The following is a 20,491-nucleotide window of genomic DNA, read 5'->3' as shown; positions in this document are numbered from 1 at the left end:
TATTTCATTACAGACTTTAACCCCCCCCCCTCCTCTCCCGCCTTCTCACCTCCTCCCTCGCTCACGTCACGTCTCCGTCACGTTTCTGTACAGGATTCATTCGTGTCCGCGTTGCGTCTCGTCTTTCCCTGAGTCTGTCTGCCGTGTGGTGTATGTTTTTTTGGTGCGTAGTGTGTGTGTTTATATAGATGTGTGTGTGTGTGTGTGTGTGTGGGTGTGTGTGTGTGTAATCAATCAGTGTTTTGTGATCTTAGTTAGTGCGCTTATCTCGGATGGGGCAAGATATCAGATGGTTTTTTGTGTGTTTGGCGTTATATTTTCAGCTGGTGTTTTATCACCCTGTGTGTGTGTGTGTGTGTGTGTGTGTGTGTGTGTGTGTGTGTGTGTGTGTGTCAAATCGATGAAGTCTTTGTACCGAATTTCTTTTTCTTTTTCCATTTTAAACATACGTATTCCAGTATAACAAGTCAAATACATTCACCTCCTCAAATTAAAGTTGCATCACGTTACAAACCAACCTCCACGCATACTTATACATACATACATACATACATAACACAAAACAAGCCTTCATCCATATGCCCCAAACGCCTCCGAAAGCCTTGTTAAATATGTGTGCTTGGGCGACGAAAGGCTTGAGAGAACAGACCCTTGCTTATATCAGGAGCCATACGTATGAATCTGGCTTATATAGTTTCTGGGTTGCCTATCTGTTACGTTAGTCACTCATCTATTATCAAATCTACGCATGGTGCCTCCTGCTCAAGTTCGATTTCCATTTCTAATCGTCATAGGAACATCTTCAATCATAGTTATTTCCTGATCGATGATGCTATACCACGCATTTTCCTCTCTTCTCCTTATCGTACGGTTCAAGGTCAAAGATATCACTGTAGTCAGCTAAGCCAATCAGTAGAAAAATCGTCATAGGAACATCTTTCATCTTAGTCATTTCCTAATCGATGGTCATGGCTTCCTGCGTTCCTCTCTGTCCACGCTATACCAAGCATTCCCCTCTCTTCTCCTTTTTTGTACGTCAAAGATGTCACTATCCTCAGCTAAACCAATCGGAGAAAAAGTAGCACTGCTGTGACCGTGCAGAAAGACGCTCGCTCGCCCTGAACCAATACCAGATGTGCACTAGTACTTTTTTTTAGAGGTTGAAGGCAAGTTAAGATGGTAGGCGTGTCATGAGGAGAAACGAGGACGTACATGCGCAGAAGGGTGTTGGACATGGAGATTACTACAGGACGGGGAAACAAAGGAAGGCTAAGGAGATGGAAAGATGGATGGATTGCCGAAAACAAACTAGACGGCGAAGGGATCGGCGATGGACGTGAATGATGAGTAAACGGGGATGTCGTAGGAACAGCAACCACGTATGAAAGATGGGAAAAGAAGAAGAAGAAGAAGAAGAAGAAGAAGACTTTACTAGATCGAGGCGCCTTCCCAGCACTTCCCAAATCACAATAAACACCACAAGAAATATTGAAACAATGGTACAGAGAGGGGACTTCAAACTTACCGGAGCTACCCTTAAAAACGTATCATTTTCTGAGGCTGCCAGGAGGAACAGGGTCAATCAAGTTAAAGTTGCACCACATTGGGGATATATACAACAGTTTCGCATGGCCTCGGTGCTCATCTCCGTCTCTGTGGCCCTTGAGGTTGTTGTGGTATACTTAATAAAACATTACCCCGGGACACAAGGCAGCTATGACATCGAGTTACCACGGGGCGCAACCAAACCCATTAACCAGAAGAGTAAAATCGACGTTATCATCATCGTCATCGTCAGCTTAAAGGACGTGGCGTACAATACAGACATAACGGCAACCAACTTCATCAACCAACTTTATCAACCAGCTTTTAATGTTAAGAGGAAATTTCTGATTTTTTTTTTTTAGTAATTTATTTATCTATTTGCCAATTTAATCTCTCTCTCTCTCTCTCTCTCTCTCTCTCTCTCTCTCTCTCTCTCTCTCTCTCTCTTTGTTGACATGCTTCTATAACAACGAGATTATCAAATGTCTCTCTCTCTCTCTCTCTCTCTCTCTCTCTCTCTCTCTCTCTCTCTCTGTTTACATGCTTCTATAACAACGAGATTATCAAATGTCTCTCTCTCTCTCTCTCTCTCTCTCTCTCTCTCTCTCTCTCTCTCTCTCTACCAGTTTGATACGCGTTTTTCTCTCTGACCAAAAAAGAATAAAAACAATCAGACTTGCCGGCGACACCCACACACACACACACACACTTCGGTCACGTGTTATTTCACCATCATGGAGTTACTTAAGGCGATGTCTGTTGATGTAGTTAGTTGAGCAAGTCTACGTATTTTTATTCAATTTTCTTAGTATTCTGTGTAACTTTTTTCCTGTCCTTTCTTTAGTTTCACATATTTATTGCTCTTTATTTTTTTTCTTCCCTTTCTTCCTTCGCTTTTTCTTAAAGTTTATCATTTTTTTTATTTGCCTGATTCGCTATAGCTCCTTCCCTTTTTCCCTCTCTTCGTTACCCCCTTTTCTTCCCTCCACTCTCCTCTTCATCCCCTTCTCTCCTCTCTCCATTATCCGTCTCTCCCTCCTCCCTCTCCCTCCCATCTCCTATAATTATGTAGTGCTTCCATCCACCCTCTCTCTCTCCCTTCTTCCTCCCATGCTTCTCTCCCCGTCCCTCTCCCTCTAATCTCCTGTATCTCTCTCTTCCTCCTCCAATAGGATTACTCTGTTCCTTACGCCTCCATGCTTACGTCTCCTTCTCCTCTTGCTCTCTCCCTCCCCCCGCATTCCTTTCACTTCCTCTCTTTCATTGACTGCAGGCCTAGACCAGTATTGCCAAATCTAAACTACCTGAATTATGACTGAGATGATGGTGATTATTATAGGTAATTAAAGGTTGGGGGCTGCGCTTGGCCTCGGTGCTCATCTCTGTCATACTGTCCCTTGAGTTTGTGGAGGGTATTACGGGTTTCAAAGGGCAAGTAATGTATCATGTATCATTTGTGATGTGCTAATGTGTTGCAACGGTTAACAGAGGGTATTTTATGTATTGTGTTGTGCTATATGTGTTGCAAGGATTGATAGAGGGTTATGGATGTGTCTTTTGGGGTGTTTTAATGTGTTGCTGCGATTGATAGGTGGCTGGTGATGTGCCTTTTGTGTTGTACTAATGTGTTGCACCCATTGACAGAGGGTTAGTGTTGTGTGTTCTGTGATGTACTTGTGTTGCAACGGTTGATAGAAGGTTAAGGATGTGTCTTTTGGGATGTTCTAATGTGTTAATTGCAATGGTTAACAAATGGGTGGTGATGTGTCTTTTGATCTGTACTGATGTGTTGCAAATATTGACAGAGTTTATTGTGTCTTTTAACCCCCTGCCGCCTGTGACGAGAAGGTATTCCTCTTAAAGGGAATATTTTATCATGAGAAACGAAAGGGAAGCGGCGGCCAGTTAACTCCATGCTAAACCTAATTAGTCTTGTAGCGACAGTTAATTAAGGTAAATTGCATCAAACAGGAAAGAAAATATACATAGATGCAGCACTGTTGACGGATTATCATTATCAAACAGCTCTGGGCAGTGTGATGTTAATTGTGTTATATGACGAGAGCAGTGCAGTACGTCTCTCTCTCTCTCTCTCTCTCTCTCTCTCTCTCTCTCTCTCTCGATATTCACTAAAGTCGAGATGCAAAGTCTTGGTGGCATTAAACATTATATTTAATACGATTTTACTTGGGTTTTTAAGGACAGCTCACCTAGTCTGGACCATATAGATCTGTGTGGTCTGAATATCTATGTAAATCTCTCTCTCTCTCTCTCTCTCTCTCTCTCTCTCTCTCTCGTTACCTTATCATCCTGTCCAGTACGTGTCTATTTAACTGGTCCCTTCTTCCGTTGCTAACTTCTTCTGTCACTCCACACTACTGCCCTTTTCATTCTTGTGTAACGACGCAACACAACAAATCAAGTCCCCGTCCACGTGAATCTCCTCCTTAACACCAGGCGAGCGGGGGTGAGCCAGCACGCCCCTCGCACACACAGCTGACAGGATGTATATGACACGTAGTAAACGGTTCCAAAACTCTTCCTTACCTGCACTCTCTCCTGTTATATCACTCTTGTTAACCCTTTCACCGTGTAACTTATCAATACCGTCCGTCTAGAATGTCGTATTGAGTCTGGTGTGAAAAATGAGTTATTAGAGAATGATCTGAGTCATGCAGGTTCTTTTTAAAGTAGTGGTAAGATACATGATAAGCTTCAAGCAGACGAGAAAATGTGTTAACTTCCCCTCGCGCCTTAGAGAAAACTGCACGGCCTTGACTTTCTATGAGGGACTTAGATAATTGGGAGTGGAAGCGAGGACCAGATATTAGGTTCAAGAGGTTTTAGATATCATTGTAGTGACAATTAAGGAGCATGAGGAGTGTGAAGGAGGATAGGGGAAGGGAGGTGAAGGATGAATATGTCTTTTTATGGGGGACTTAGATAATTGGGAGTGGAAGCGAGGACCAGATATTAGGTTGAAGAGATTTTAGATATCATTGTAGTGACGATTAAGGAGCATGAGGAGTGGGAAGGAGGATAGGGGAAGGGAGGTGAAGGGTGAATATGTCTTTCTATGGAGAACTTAGATGATTGGGAGGGGAAGCGAGCACCAGAGATTAGGTTGAAGAGGTTTAAGATACCAATGCAGTGACGAGTAGGAATGATTATAGAAGGTGATGGAAGGAAGGAAGGGGAAGGGGGGGGGGGAATAAGCCTTTCTGGGGCGCACTTAGATGGTTGTGAGGAGAAGCGAGCACCAGAGATTAGATTAAAGATGGTGAAGATAATATTACAGAGACGATTGAAAATAAGTATTAGGTGAAGGAGGAGGAAGGAAAGAGAAGGGAGTGGAAATAGGTCCATTTAATCTATCCTACCTCTCCTCTCCATTAAATGCACTATCATCTCCTTCCCATCACTTCTTCCTGTTTTCCTTTCGTTCCTTTTTCCTTATCCATTTCCTTCCTCTCCTTCCCCTTTCCCTTCCCTTCGTAAACAAGCAACCATAATTAGATGCATTACATACTGATATATCTGCCAATTTATAATATAATGTAACTTATGAACAGTAGAATAACAAAGCCAGAGTGATTTACGTGTTAAGAAAAGGAAAACAAACAGAGAGAGAGAGAGACACTTGTTGCTTGCCACGTGTGTGTTGTCCCATGTAGCCGCCAGGTGGTATTCGCTCCAGAAATGTCAGGACTTGGTATGAGTTTTCAGTAGGATTTGAGATTGTCGGTATATTGTAGGTAAGAAATCTGGATGAGAGAGAGAGAGACTATATATTTTTCTGTAATACCTTTTGTGTTTTCATAATGTAATACGGGAAATAAATGGCATGAAAGCAAAAGAACAACAACAACAACAATGATAATAATATTTTTTTTTTGTATTTCGTTGGGGAATAATAATGACAACAACCAAAACAATAATGATAGTAACAACATCACCACCACCACCACCACCATCACCACCATCTTCACCACCACCATCATAGGACGCCTAATTAACCTGCCTTGTTTGTCCACCTTGCATCACCTGAGAGCGTATATTCCTTTTAATTAGCTGCCGCCAACACTTACCTTCCCCGGCTGCTCTACATTGTAGCTGCAGCTTAGTCCGCTACTACGAAAACCAAACATTTATGTTTGTATGTTTTCCAGACGGCATACGTTGTAACTGGTACAACGCCGTGTGATTCCGTTAAGGCCGTCTGTTAGGTTCAGAGATACGACTGATAACCTGGTAGTGACTCCACTGACGAGGCTTTTTTTTTTGTAGAGGTTTATTGTGCAACTATACAATATTTGTGATGCCCGTGATTTGCATCCATTACATGCACATGCTCGGATGCATAATAAATACACGGAAACAATATGATATAGTTGGACAAAGCGGGCATCGGCCCGCCGCTGTCGGGTGTTCGGTGGCGGTGCAGGCTAGCGGCGTGGTGTCGTGGCAGCGCTGTCAGCGCGGCTCACGTCGCCCGGCTGTGCGGGGTGCGGGCGTTGGTCACCGTGGGGGAGGTGCCGCCCGTAGCACCTCGAGGAGGACCTGTGTCGGGGTGTGTCGGACCGTGAGGGCGGCCTTGGCTTCACACCGCCTCAGGAGCCGGCCTCCTCCTGCAGGATGGGCGGCAGCCGCTGGCGCTGGTCTGAGGAGCGCGGTGGCTGGGCAGGACAGGAGGTAGTGCACCAAGGGGCGGCGGGCGCGCTCTTCGCAGTGCTCGCATATCCGCTCATCGAAGCCGTCGTACAGCTCCTCCCTGGTGCAGTAGCCCAGTCTGAGGCGCTGCAGCAACGCGTCGTCTGCCCTGCGCTGCTGGTAGGCGGCGTCCAGTTGGGTGTAGGCGGTGGCTGCAGCATACCAGGCTGCCTGTTTCTTTGTCCCCTCCAGTTCTCGGAGCTGCTGGTGGGCGTGGTGGACTGCTGCGTGTTTGGCCTGTGTCTTGGCCTGTTGCAGGCTTGGCCGCACAGGTTTGATGACGGTGAGGCCTTTGGCTGCCCTCTTGGCGGCCTCGTCGGCGGCGTCGTTCCCTCTGACTCCCACATGGCTGGGGATCCAGTGGAGCCGCACCCGCCTGCCTTGCGCTGCAAGGCTTTGCAGGATGCCCAGGATGGCGGTGATGAGGCCCACGTTGTCCTTGGGGTGGCCTTGTAGCGCCTGCAGGGCCCCCCGGGAGTCTGTGTGGAGCACGACGGTGGCCTCTTGGCGGTGCTGTGCGTGCTCGAGGGCGTGCAGGATTGCCACTAGCTCTGTTTGGAGGGTGGAGCAGTGGTCTGATGTCCTCCACGCCCGCTGCCGTCCACCAGTGACGAAGGCGGTGCCTGTCCTCCTGTTGTCGGGGTCGACAGAGCCGTCAGTGTAGTACACCGCAGTGACCTGTGCCATGGCCATCAAGGCGTGCTGATGCAGCTCCGCGGTAGAGCACTGCGCCTTGCTGGCGGGCAGCTGTGTGGCAGTGAACACTGCGGCGGAGGGCTCCCAGGGGGTAGAAGGCCTGTAGGTGGGGTGCGGGCGGTCCGGCTCTCGCCACAGCCAGTTACCCGCGTGCCGGCTGGTGTTGGCAGCAATAGTGGTGCCGATTAGCCACCCGTTGTTGAGGCACTCGACGCCCTGTGCCATGGCTAACCAGGTCTTTCCGGCGCCACGCCCTCCACGTCGCGCTGCAGCACTCTGGCCACCCGGCAGGCCATGATGCAGTCCACCCTGCAGGTGAGGGGCACCAGTCGGGTCTCGTTCTGCATCACGCAGGCGCTGGTCCACCGCGGTGCTCCCAACATGGTCCTCATGGCGCTGTTCTGCACCACCTCCAGGCGCCGTTGCTGGTGCCGGGACAGGCCTACGAGGACAGGTGCGCTGTAGTCCACCAGGGAGCGCACCGCCCGCAGGTAGTAAAGCCGGAGGACGGAGAAGGTGGCGCCCGCCCACGGCCGCGTCATGGCCCTCATGACGTTGAGCCGGGCCAGCGTCCTTTCTATCAGGTAGGTGACCTGCTGTGTGAAGGACAGCTGCTGGTCTATCCATACCCCGAGGTACTGGTAGGAGGACGTCCAGGCCAGCCCGACTCCCTGGACGCGCAGCTGTGCGGCAGGTGTGGTGTCCCTGATGGCCATGGCCCGCGACTTCCCAGGGGAGATCTTGAGCCCCAGCTCCTCGCACTTGTCGGTGATGATGTCAAGTGCCTCCTGCGCCCTGGTGAGCTTGTTGCCCCTCCCGGTGACGACGAGGGCGAGGTCGTCGGCGTAGCTCAGAAGAGTGGTGCCCTCCCGGAAGGGCAGCGCCACCAGCTGCTCCATCAGGAGGTTGAACAGGCACGGGCTGAGTATGCCGCCCTGGGGGGTCCCGTTATCGAAGCCCCTGAAGGAGGATTTGAGGCCCTGAAACTTGACCCAGGCCCGCCGCTGTTGGAGGTAGTCCTGGAGCCAGGCGAGTAGGCGTCCTCGGATCCCCTTTCTCACGAGGGCGGTGAGGATGGTGTGTGGGCTGGCTAGCTCGAAGGCTTTCTCGAGGTCGAGGAAGACCGTGATGGTGGGACGGTTGTTGGCGTGGACCAGCAGGGTGATGAGGCTGTCTGCTGTGCTCTTGCCCTTAGTGAAGCCAAACACGTTGGGGTGCGGGCCTCCCATGCGCCACTGGAGGCGAGACAGCACCATCCTTTCGGCGGTTTTCCCTGTGCAGCTCAGGAGGGAGATGGGCCGGAAGCTGTTTGGCTCCTTGGGCTTGGGTATGGGCTGAATGTCAGCGTCCTTCCAGGCGGGCGGCAGGCGGCCCGCCAGCCACGACGCGTTGAGCAAGGCCAGCAGCACGGCGTCTCCGGCGGGCCCGGCGTGTGCCAGCATGGAGTAAGTCACGCCGTCCGCTCCCGCGCCCGTGTCTCTCCCTCTCATCGCCCTGGTCAGTGAGCGAGAGGGCCCCCAGGTGGAGCTGTAACGCCAGGACCTCCACGCCGTCTCCGCAGTGCACCGGGGCGGCAATCCGGCGATGCGGTATGGAGCTCCGCACTAGCGTTGCGCAGCCGCGCCCGCCTTCCTGTGTGGCCGGGAGCGCATGGTAGGTGTAGCCTGCCATGCGCCACTCAAAGTCGGCCGGCGCAAGGGTCTCTTGTAGGAGGACTATGTCGAGCTCCTCCTCGAAGACAACCTGCAGCACCTGGTGCCTCTTGGGTCGAAGGCCCTGCACGTTCCACTGGAGCACCTTCAGCCCGGGCGCAGCAGCTTTGGCCGTGGGGGGTTCGGCTTAAGTGTGCTTCTCCATCTTGGTGCCGCACATCCGCTGGGTGAGGGGAGAGCTGTGTGGCCTCCCTCGGTGTTGGTGGTGGATGGGGAAGCTGGCTGTCACTCCCCGCGATGGCTGTGGTCACCTCGTCGCGGAGCAGGGCGTCCAGCTCCTCCTCGGTGGAAGGGTTGCTCTCCGGGCGGGCCAGCATCATCTTCACCACCTGCACCACACGCTCGAGGATGGTGTTGACTATGGCGCGGGTCTCCTCGCTGAAGCCCGTGCTGTCCCCTGAGGGTGCACGACCATTCGAGTGTTGTGGCGGGGAAGTGGGTTGCGCTGCGGGCGGAGTGATGGGTTGCTGCGCTGCGGGCGGGGCGATGGGTTGCTGGGCTGCGGGCGGGGCGGTGGGTTGGGGCTCCCTGTGGTGTGCTCGCTGTCGTTGGCGGCGCCTGCCATTCCCTCTCCTCTGTGGTAGAGGCTGTTGGGAGGAGGGAAGGTGTGGCGGGGGATTAGCAGGATTAGCAGGGCTGGTGGTGGGGTTTCCTTCCCTCATTGTCGGCTGCTCGCCCTCCCTAAATCCGGCCTGACCTGAGGTGGCCTCTCCAGGTGCAGGGTCCCTGGGGTCTTTGGGGGGTGGTCGGGTGACACACGCCGGCCCGGTTGGCAGTGGCGCGGGAACAAATCGGTGGTTGCCATGGCGACGTGGGTGCCCGCGTGGTTCCTGTTGCAGCTGCTGGGGTCCCCGTGCCTGCGTCCTCCGGCGTCTCTCGAGGCACTGAGCGTTCCACGTGTGGTGCTTTTTGTTGCAGTTTGGGCACCTGGCGGTGGTGGCCTCTTTGGCCTTGTGGCGCCCGATGCATTCCTCCGTCGGGTGGGCCTGGCTGCACACGCCACACCTGACGGGGTACTTGCATGTTGCCTTGAGGTGGCCGAAGCGGTGGCACCTCACAGGCTTTCCTCGGTCGGGGCGCAGGAAGTAGCGGCCCCAGCTGCCCAGGTCGAGCTTGGGTGGCGGTGGTCCCTCGTACACCAGTAGCACCTGCCTGGTGGGGATATTAAACCTGCCCGCCCGTAGCCGCTTGACGGAGACCACATGGGGGTGGGCCTCTATCGCCTCAAGGGGGAGGCTGACGGGGTAGCGCTCTAATACCACCCTGTGCCTCCTCTCGCTCGGGTCGAGGAGGATCACCCTGTCGCCCTCCTGAGCGAGGCGGCGCAGGAGTGCCGCCGACTCGTCGTCCTTGGGGGTGAGGATGTATTCGCCGGCTAGCGTTGGCCTCACCTCTATTTTGAGGCTGGGGTGCTCGCCCTCGAGTGCAGTCACAGCCTGGTAAGCACTGGCTGCATTTCGTAGGGTTCCCAGCTTGAATTTTGGTCGGGCGCCGCTCCGGGTCCTGGACACCGTGATCCAGCCTTCGTCGTTCCCGTTGTCGTCCTCACGCTGGTCCTCGCTCCTGGCGCTCTCGTCGATGACGAGTCTACCACTCTCGTCATCGTCGCTAGGAGCCTCTTCGGTGATAGGGAGCTCCTGGTCTGGGCTGCCTGGGGCCTTCCTGGGGGTCGCGTACCCTGCTGAGGGCGCCTGGGGGGAGTCGAAGCGCATCCTCTTCGTCATAGTACGGGAGGCAGGGGGTTCCCCTTGGCGTGGTAGGAACAAGGCACGGCGGGGTGGGAGGCCTGCGTGGCCTGGGGCACAGGACGGTGGGAAGTGGAGAAGGGAAGGAGAGGGGTCACTATAGGGGTGGTGGTAGAACACTGTGGGGGGAGGGAGACCCGTGGCCTGGGCTAAAGGACGGCGGGAAGGGGAAGGGCGCGGCGGCTTGGTGGGGACACAGCACTACGGGAGGAGGGAGACACGTGGCCTGGGCTAAGGACGGCGGGAAGGGGAAGGGGCGCGGCGGCGTGGTGGGGACACAGCACTGTGGGAAGAGGGAGACACGTGGCCTGGGTTAAGGACGGCGGGAAGGGGAGGGGAAGGGGCGCGGCGGCGTGGTGGGGACACAGCACTGCGGGAGGAGGGAGACACGTGGCCTGGGCTAAGGACGGCAGGAAGGGGAAGGGCACGGTGGTGTGGTGGGGACACAGCACTGCGGGAGGAAGGAGGAGGGAGACCCCCGTGGCCTGGGTCAAGGACGGCGGGGAGAGGGCACACGTGGTGGGGGCGGCGGACGGTAGGGACGCCCCACCCTTAGCACAAGGGACCGACGCGTTCGTTGCTAAACGAGGTGTAGAGCGGGGGAAGCTGAGGACATCAGTTCTTTAAGATGTCGGTAAATACTGGCTATGTGCCGAGCCTATGGAAAGTAGCTAATGTGACGCCGATTTTTAAAAAGGGGGACAGGTCAGTTGCTTCAAACTATCGCCCAATTAGCTTAACATCGGTTTTAGGGAAGATGCTGGAGTCCATAATAGCCAGGAACATTCGGGAGCATTTAGGGAAACATAGCTTAATTCACGACTCGCAGCATGGGTTCACAAAAGGTAGGTCATGCCTCACCAATCTCTTGTCCTTCTACAATAAAGTATTTGAGGCGGTTGACAGAGATGAAAATTATGATGTAATCTATCTTGATTTTAGTAAAGCGTTTAACAAAGTTCCTCACCAACGACTGTTGCTTAAATTACAGGCTCACGGAGTAGAGGGTAAAGTTTTGAACTGGGTCAAGGCGTGGCTTAGCAATAGGAAGCAAAGAGTGCAAATCAATGGTAAAAGATCTGACTGGGGATGTGTTACGAGTGGGGTCCCACAAGGTTCGGTATTAGGTCCACTTTTGTTTATTATTTATATCAATGACTTAGATACAGGAATTAGTAGTGATGTTAGTAAATTTGCAGATGATACCAAGATCGGTAGAGTAATTGAGTCGGATCAGGACGCTAGTATTCTCCAGGGTGAACTCAACAGATTATATGACTGGGCGGATAAATGGCAGATGGAGTTCAATGTAGGGAAGTGCAGTATTCTGAGTGTAGGTAGGAACAACCCCTCACATAACTATTGCTTAAATGACACTCTCATAAGCAGGTCTGGGTGCGAGAGGGATTTAGGGGTCTTAGTGAGCTCTGATCTCCGTCCAAGGGCACAATGCATTCAAGTTAGAAATCGAGCTAATAGGGTACTGGGATTTATTTCAAGGAGCGTAAGCAACAGAAGCCCCGAAGTCTTCCTCAAACTATATTTAGCATTAGTTAGACCTCATCTTGACTATGCGGTTCAGTTCTGGTCACCTTACTATAGAATGGATATCAAAATGTTAGAATCGGTGCAGAGGAGGATGACTAAGATGATGGTTGAGAAACTTGCCATACGAGGAAAGACTCGAACAGTTAAACTTGCATTCTCTAGAAAGGCGAAGGGTGCGTGGAGACATGATCGAGGTTTATAAATGGATGAAGGGCTTTAATAAGGGAGACATTCATAAGGTTTTGTTGGTAAGAGAACCGGGTAGGACACGAAGTAACGGGTTTAAACTGGATAAATTCAGATTCAACAGGGACATAGGCAAAAATTGGTTTACTAACAGGGTGGTGGATGAGTGGAATAGGCTTAGCAGTCATGTGGTGAGTGCCAATACAATTGTCACATTCAAAAATAGACTAGATAAATTCATGGACAGCGATATTAGGTGGGGTTAGATACACGGGAGCTTAGGGTCAAAGGAGCTGCCTCGTACAGGCCTACCGGCCTCTTGTAGACTCCTGCGTTCTTATGTTCTTATGTCGAGGGCCGCCACACCCAGGGTGCCTCGATGCGCTGCCGGGCTGAACCTGTTGACCTAACCCCGTGGAGCGGAGCGGGAACCAGCGTCCACTCTTTTCAGGGTCGCGCGCGAGACTGCCCGGCCAGAAGCATTTTTTTTTTTTGTAGAGGTTTATTGTGCAACTATACAATATTTGTGATGCCCGTGATTTGCATCCATTACATGCACATGCTCGGATACATAATAAATACACGGAAACAATATTATATCGTTGGACAAAGCGGGCATCGGCCCGCCGCTGTCGGGGGTGTTCGGTGGCGGTGCAGGCTAGCGGCTGTGCGGGGTGCGGGCGTTGGTCACCGTGGGGGAGGTGCCGCCCGGAGCACCTCGAGGAGGACCTGTGTCAGGGTGTGTCGGACCGTGAGGGCGGCCTTGGCTTCACACCGCCTCAGGGACCGGCCGTCTCCTGCAGGATGGGCGGCAGCAGCTGGCGCTGGGCTGAGGCGCGCGGTGGCTGGGCAAGACAGGAGGTAGTGCACCAGGGGGCGGCGGGCGCGCTCTTCTCTCAGGTAGGTAGCCAGCGTCCTTTCTCTCAGGTAGGTGACCTGCTGTGTGAAGGACAGCTGCTGGTCTATCCACACCCCGAGGTACTGGTAGGAGGACGTCCAGGCCAGCCCGACTCCCTGGACGCGCAGCTGTGCGGCCGGCGTGGTGTCCCTGATGGCCATGGCCCGCGACTTCCCAGGGGAGATCTTGAGCCCCAGCTTCTTGCACTTGTCGGTGATGATGTCAAGTGCCTCCTGCGCCCTGGCGAGCTTGTTGCCCCTCCCGGTGACGACGAGGGCGAGGTCGTCGGCGTAGCTCAGAAGAGTGGTGCCCTCCCGGAAGGGCAGCGCCACCAGCTGCTCCATCAGGAGGTTGAACAGGCACGGGCAGAGTATGCCGCCCTGGGGGGTCCCGTTATCGAAGCCCCTGAAGGAGGATCTGAAGCCCTGAAACTTGACCCAGGCCCGCCGCTGTTGGAGGTAGTCCTGGAGCCAGGCGAGTAGGCGTCCTCGGATCCCCTTTCTCACGAGGGCGGTGAGGATGGCGTGTGGGTTGGCTAGCTCGAAGGCTTTCACGAGGTCGAGGAAGACCGTGATGGTGGGACGGTTGTTGGCGTGGACCAGCAGGGTGATGAGGCTGTCTGCTGTGCTCTTGCCCTTAGTGAAGCCAAACACGTTGGGGTGCGGGCTTCCCATGCGCCACTGGAGGCGAGACAGCACCATCCTTTCGGCGGTTTTCCCTGTGCAGCTCAGGAGGGAGATGGGCCGGAAGCTGTTTCGCTCCTTGGGCTTGGGTATGGGCTGAATGTCAGCGTCCTTCCAGTCGGGCGGCAGGCGGCCCGCCAGCCACGACGTGTTGAGCAAGGCCAACAGCGCGGCGTCTCCGGCGGGCCCGGCGTGTGCCAGCATGGAGTAAGTCACGCCGTCCGCTCCCGCGGCCGTGTCTCTACCTTTCATCGCCCTGGTCAGTTCCTGTGATGTGAAGGGTTGATCCGTCACGTCAGCCACATCACGCGCCTCCCTGACCGCCGCGTCGCGCAGTGGCCGTAGACGCTGCTGGAGTTGGCGGGTGTGGGGGGGGAGCTGGTTGCTGGAGCCCCTCGTGGTGAAGGTGTCGATCAACCTTTCTGCCTCCTGGCGTGGGTGAGGATGGGCGGCTGGGCGGGGCTGCGAAGCCCCGGAGGCCCTTCTGAGGCTTCTCCACAGCTGGCCCTGGGAGGTGTGCTGGTTAAAGGTGGCGCACCATTCCAGCCATTTTGCCTCTTTGGCCTTCAGGGACACCTGTCGCGCACGCGCCACCACGTCCTGCAGGAGCATCTGGTTGGTGGCGTTAGGGCGCTTCCTGTACAGCTTCCTGTGCACGTTGACGCGGTGGTTGTGTTCCCGCACCTCCTCGCTGTAGAACCACCAGTCGGGGCGTCGGCGGCGGCTCGAGGTGCTCCTGGGGATGGCCGCGTCTGCTGCGCTCTCTGTAGCTGCCGTCAGGTCCCTCTCCTGCTGGTGTAGGTCTGCGGGCGGCTCGTAGGTGGACCACCATTCGTCGAGAGTGGCCTGAAACTTGCACCAGTCGGCCCTCCTGACGTTCCACCGCGGGGGCGGGAGAGGGGGAATGGGCGGCGCCACAGCGAGGGTGGTGATGGTGCCGTAGTGGTCGCTGGTGAGTGTGGGGTGCACCTGCCAGGTGGAGCCGGGCAACAGGTCACTCGACACCAGTGTGAGGTCAAGCCGCCCCCCGCGGATGTGGGTGGCCTCGCCGGTGTTGAGGAGGTGGATGTGAGGGACGTCCTCGAGGAGAACTGCCAGGTGGCGGCCCGTCGTGTTGGTGGGAGACACGGAGTGCAGCGTGGGGTGGTGGGCGTTGAAGTCTCCTGCTACGAGGAGGCTGGAGTGAGAGGCGCTGGTGAAGAGCTCCCCTACCTCCATCACGTGTCGCTGGCTCCTGTATAGGTTGTAGACAGTGAGCGAGAGGGCCCCCAGGTGGAGCTGTAACGCCAGGACCTCCACGCCACACTGGCTCGGGCGCTGCGCCGGTTCCTGGACACCGTGATCCAGCCTCCGGCGGTCTCGTTGTCGTCCTCTCGCTGGTCTTCGCTCCGGACGCTCTCGTCGATGACGAGTCTGCCACTCTCGTCATCGTCACTAGGATCCTCTTCGTCGAGAGAGAGCTCATGATCTGGGTTGCCGGGGGCCTTCCTGGGGGTCGAGTACCCTGCTGAGGGCGCCTGGGGGGAGTCGAACCGCATCCTCTTCGTCATAGTACGGGAGGCAGGGGGTTCCCCTTGGCGTGGTAGGAACAAGACACGGCGGGGTGGGAGGCCCGCGTGGCCTGGGGCACAGGACGGCGGGAAGTGGGGAAGGGAAGGAAAGGGGTCACTATAGGGGTGGTGGTAGAACACTGTGGGAGGAGGGAGACATGTGGCCTGGGCTAAAGGACGGCGGGAAGGGGAAGGGGCGCGGCAGCGTGGTGGGGACACAGCACTGTGGGAGGAAGGTGATCCGTGACCTGGGCCAAAGACGGTGGGAAGGGGAAGGGGCGCGGCGGCGTGGTGGGGACACAGTACTGCGGGAGGAGGGATACACGTGGCCTGGGTTAAGGACGGCGGGAAGGGGAAAGGGCGCGGCGGCGTGGTGGGGTCACAACACTGTGGGAGGAGGGAGACACGTGGCCTGGGTTAAGGACGGCGGGAAGGGGAAAGGGCGCGGCGGCGTGGTGGGGACACAGCACTGTGGGAGGAGGGAGACACGTGGCCTGGGTTAAGGACGGCGGGAAGGGGAAAGGGCGCGGCGGCGTGGTGGGGACACAGCACTGTGGGAGGAGGGAGACACGTGGCCTGGGCTAAGGACGGCGGGAAGGGGAAAGGGCGCGGCGGCGTGGTGGGGACACAGCACTGTGGGAGGAGGGAGACACGTGGCCTGGGTTAAAGGACGGCGGGAAGGGGAAGGGCCCGGCGGCGTGGTGGGGACACAGCACTGCGGGAGGAGGGAGACACATGGCCCGGGCTAAGGACGGCGGGAAGGGGAAGGGCACGGTGGCGTGGTGGGGACAAAGCACTGCGGGAGGAAGGAGGAGGGAGACCCCCGTGGCCTGGGTCAAGGACGGCGGGGAGGTGCCCAGAAGCAGTTTTTTTTTGTAGAGGTTTATTGTGCAACTATACAATATATCTGATGCCCGTGATTATCATCCATTACATGTACATGCTCTGATACATAATAAATACACGGAAACAATATGATATAGTTGGACAAAGCGGGCATCGCCCCGCCGCTGTCGGGTGTTCGGTGGCGGTGCAGGCTAGCGGCGTGGTGTCGTGGCAGCGCTGTCAGCGCGGCTCCCGTCGCCCGGCTGTGCGGGGTGCGGGCGTTGGTCACCGTGGGGGAGGTGCCGCCCGTAGCACCTCGAGGAGGACCTGTGTCGGGGTGTGTCGGACCGTGAGGGCGGCCTTGGCTTCACACCGCCTCAGGGGCCCGCCGTCTCCTGCAGGATGGGCGGCAGCCGCTGGCGCTGGTCTGAGGCGCGCGGTGGCTGGGCAAGACAGGAGGTAGTGCACCAGGGGGCGGCGGGCGCGCTCTTCACAGTGCTCGCATATCCGCCCATCGAAGCCGTCGTACAGCTCCTCCCTGGTGCAGTAGCCCAGTCTGAGGCGCTGCAGCAACGCGTCGTCTGCCCTGCGCTGCTGATAGGCGGCGTCCAGTTGGGTGTAGGCGGTGGCCGCAGCGTACCAGGCTGCCTGTTTCTTTGTCCCCTCCAGTTCTCGGAGCTGCTGGTGGGCGTGGTGGACTGCTGCGTGTTTGGCCTGTGTCTTGGCCTGTTGCAGGCTTGGCCGCACAGGTTTGGTGACGGTGGGGCCTTTGGCTGCCCTCTTGGCGGCCTCGTCGGCGGCGTCGTTCCCTCTGACTCCCACATGGCTGGGGATCCAGTGGAGCCGCACCCGCCTGCCTTGCGCTGCAAGGCTTTGCAGGATGCCCAGGATGGCGGTGATGAGGCCCACGTTGTCCTTGGGGTGGCCTTGTAGCGCCTGCAGGACCCCCCGGGAGTCTGTGTGGAGCACGACGGTGTCCTCTTGGCGATGCTGTGCGTGCTCGAGGGCGTGCAGGATTGCCACTAGCTTTCTTTGGATGGAGGAGCAGTGGTCTGATGTCCTCCACGCCCGCTGCCGTCCACCAGTAACGAAGGCGGCGCCCGTCCTCCCGCTGTCGGGGTCGACAGAGCCGTCAGTGTAGTATACCGCAGCGCCCCGCTCAGTGACCTGCGCGATGGCCATCAAGGCGTGCTGACGCAGCTCCGCGGTAGTGCACTGCGCCTTGCTGGCGGGCAGCTGTGTGGCAGTGAACACTGCGGCAGAGGGCTCCCAGGGGGCAGAAGGCCTGTAGGTGGGGTGCGGGCGGTCCGGCTCTCGCCACAGCCAGTTACCCGCGTGCCGGCTGGTGTTGGCAGCAATAGTGGTGCCGATTAGCCACCCGTTGTTGTGGAGGCACTCGACGCCCTGTGCCATGGCTAACCGGAGTCTTTCCGGCGCCACGCCCTCCACGTCGCGCTGCAGCACTCTGGCCACCCGGCAGGCCATGATGCAGTCCACCCTGCAGGTGAGGGGCACCAGTCGGGTCTCGTTCTGCATCACGCAGGCGCTGGTCCACCGCGGTGCTCCCAACATGGTCCTCATGGCGTTGTTCTGCACCACCTCCAGGCGCCGTTGCTGGTGCCGGGACAGGCCTACGAGGACAGGTGCGCTGTAGTCCACCAGGGAGCGCACCGCCCGCAGGTAGTAAAGCCGGAGGACGGAGAAGGTGGCGCCCGCCCACGGCCGCGTCATGGCCCTCATGACGTTGAGCCGGGCCAGCGTCCTTTCTCTCAGGTAGGTGACCTGCTGTGTGAAGGACAGTTGCTGGTCTATCCATACCCCGAGGTACTGGTAGGAGGACGTCCAGGCCAGCCCGACTCCCTGGACGCGCAGCTGTGCGGCCGGCGTGGTGTCCCTGATGGCCATGGCCCGCGACTTCCCAGGGGAGATCTTGAGCCCCAGCTCCTCGCACTTGTCGGTGATGATGTCAAGTGCCTCCTGCGCCCTGGCGAGCTTGTTGCCCCTCCCGGTGACGACGAGGGCGAGGTCGTCGGCGTAGCTCAGAAGAGTGGTGCCCTCCCGGAAGGGCAGCGCCACCAGCTGCTCCATCAGGAGGTTGAACAGGCACGGGCTGAGTATGCCGCCCTGGGGGGTCCCGTTATCGAAGCCCATGAAGGAGGATTTGAAGCCCTGAAACTTGACCCAGGCCCGCCGCTGTTGGAGGTAGTCCTGGAGCCAGGCGAGTAGGCGTCGGATCCCCTTTCTCACGAGGGCGGTGAGGATGGCGTGTGGGCTGGCTAGCTCGAAGGCTTTCTCGAGGTCGAGGAAGACCGTGATGGTGGGACGGTTGTTGGCGTGGACCAGCAGGGTGATGAGGCTGTCTGCTGTGCTCTTGCCCTTAGTGAAGCCAAACACGTTGGGGTGCGGGCCTCCCATGCGCCACTGGAGGCGAGACAGCACCATCCTTTCGGCGGTTTTCCCTGTGCAGCTCAGGAGGGAGATGGGCCGGAAGCTGTTTGGCTCCTTGGGCTTGGGTATGGGCTGAATGTCAGCGTCCTTCCAGGCGGGCGGCAGGCGGCCCGCCAGCCACGACGCGTTGAGCAAGGCCAACAGCGCGGCGTCTCCGGCTGGCCCGGCGTGTGCCAGCATGGAGTAAGTCACGCCGTCCGCTCCCGCGGCCGTGTCTCTCCCTTTTATCGCCCTGGTCAGTTCCTGTGATGTGAAGGGTTGATCCGTCACGTCAGCCACATCACGCGCCTACCTGACCGCCACGTTGCGCAGTGGCCGTAGACGCTGCTGGAGTTGGCGGGTGTGGGGGGGGAGCTGGTTGCTGGAGCCCCTCGTGGTGAAGGTGTCGATCAACCTTTCTGCCTCCTGGCGTTGGTGAGGATGGGCAGCTGGGCGGGGCTGTGCCGCCCCGCCGGAGGCCCTTCTGAGGCTTCTCCACTGCTGGCCCTGGGAGGTGTGCTGGTTAAAGGTGGCGCACCATTCCAGCCATTTGCCTCTTTGGCCTTCAGGGACACCTGTCGCGCACGCCACCACGTCCTGCATCAGCATCTGGTTGGTGGCGTTAGGGCGCTTCCTGTACAGCGTCCTGTGCACGTTGACGCGGTGGTTGTGTTCCCGCACCTCCTCGCTGTAGAACCACCAGTCGGGGCGTCGGCGGCGGGTCGAGGTGCTCCTGGGGATGGCCGCGTCTGCTGCGCTCTCTATAGCCGCCGTCAGGTCCCTCTCCTGCTGGTGTAGGTCTGCGGGCGGCTCGTGGTGAACCACCATTCGTCGAGTGGCCTGAAACTTGCACCAGTCGGCCCTCCTGACGTTCCACCGCGGGGGCAGGAGAGGGGAATGGGCGGCGCCACAGCGAGGGTGGTGATGGTGCCGTAGTGGTCGCTGGTGAGTGTGGGGTGCACCTGCCAGGTGGCGCCGGGCAACAGGTCACTCGACACCAGTGTGAGGTCAAGCCGCCCCCCGCGGATGTGGGTGGCCTCGCCGGTGTTGAGGAGGTGGATGTGAGGGACGTCCTCGAGGAGAACTGCCAGGTGGCGGCCCGTCGTGTTGGTGGGAGACACGGAGTGCAGCGTGGGGTGGTGGGCGTTGAAGTCTCCTGCTACGAGGAGGCTGCAGTGAGAGGCGAGGGTGAAGAGCTCCCCTACCTCCATCACGTGTCGCTGGCTCCTGTATAGGTTGTAGACAGTGAGCGAGAGGGCCCCCAGGTGGAGCTGTAACGCCAGGACCTCCACGCCGTCCCCGCAGTGCACCGGGGCGGCAATCCGGCAATGCGGTATGGAGCTCCGCACTAGCGTTGCGCAGCCGCGCCCGCCTTCCTGGGTGACCGGGAGCGCATGGTAGGTGTAGCCTGCCATGCGCCACTCAAAGTCGGCCGGCGCAAGGGTCTCTTGTAGGAGTACTATGTCGAGCTCCTCCTCGAAGACAGCCTGCAGCACCTGGTGCCTCTTGGGTCGAAGGCCCTGCACGTTCCACTGGAGCACCTTCAGCCCGGGCGCAGCGGCTTTGGCCGTGGGGATTCGGCTTCAATGTGCTCCTCCATCTTGGTGCTGCACATCCGCTGGGTGGGGGGAGAGCTGTGTGGCCTCCCTCGGTGTTGGTGGTGGATGGGGAAGCTGGCTGTCACTCCCCGCGATGGCTGTGGTCACCTCGTCGCGGAGCAGGGCGTCCAGCTCCTCCTCGGTGGAGGGGTTGCTCTCCGGGCGGGCTCTCGTCGATGACGAGTCTACCACTGTCGTCATCGTCGCTAGAGACTCTTCGGTGATAGGGAGCTCCCGGTCTGGGCTGCCTGGGGCCTTCCTGGGGGTCGCGTACCCTGCTGCGGGCGCCTGGGGGGAGTCGTACCGCATCCTCTTCGTCAGAGTACGGGAGGCAGGGGGTTCCCCTTGGCGTGGTAGGAACAAGGCGC

General features: G+C 57.3%; 1 protein-coding gene across 1 annotated transcript; it reads right to left on the bottom strand.

Annotated features, from left to right (window-relative positions):
* Window positions 1-5,969: 5,969 nt before the first annotated feature.
* LOC126990984 (uncharacterized) lies at window positions 5,970-18,826 on the bottom strand. The gene is made up of 2 exons (XM_050849629.1): window positions 16,426-18,826; window positions 5,970-6,105 (listed from the first exon to the last, which is right to left on the bottom strand). The coding sequence occupies exons 1-2, from the start codon at window positions 18,724-18,726 to the stop codon at window positions 6,064-6,066; spliced, it is 2,343 nt and encodes a 780-aa protein (XP_050705586.1). The 5' UTR covers window positions 18,727-18,826; the 3' UTR covers window positions 5,970-6,063.
* Window positions 18,827-20,491: the final 1,665 nt, after the last annotated feature.

This window comes from Eriocheir sinensis, unplaced genomic scaffold (assembly GCF_024679095.1).
Source record: "Eriocheir sinensis breed Jianghai 21 unplaced genomic scaffold, ASM2467909v1 Scaffold23, whole genome shotgun sequence".
Lineage (NCBI taxonomy): Eukaryota > Metazoa > Arthropoda > Malacostraca > Decapoda > Varunidae > Eriocheir > Eriocheir sinensis.
Note: the sequence above shows the minus strand (reverse complement) of the source record. Positions and strands in the feature narration are given on the sequence as shown.

What these genes read in the sequence shown, in the direction of transcription:
- LOC126990984 (XM_050849629.1), bottom strand. Translation starts at nt 18,726, where the DNA reads ATGCTGGCACACGCCGGGCCAGCCGGAGACGCCGCGCTGTTGGCCTTG. An exon ending in TCCGACACACCCCGACACAG is followed by an intron (nt 6,106 to 16,425) that starts GTCCTCCTCGAG and finishes ACCCCGACACAG; the next exon opens with GTCCTCCTCGAGGTGCTACG.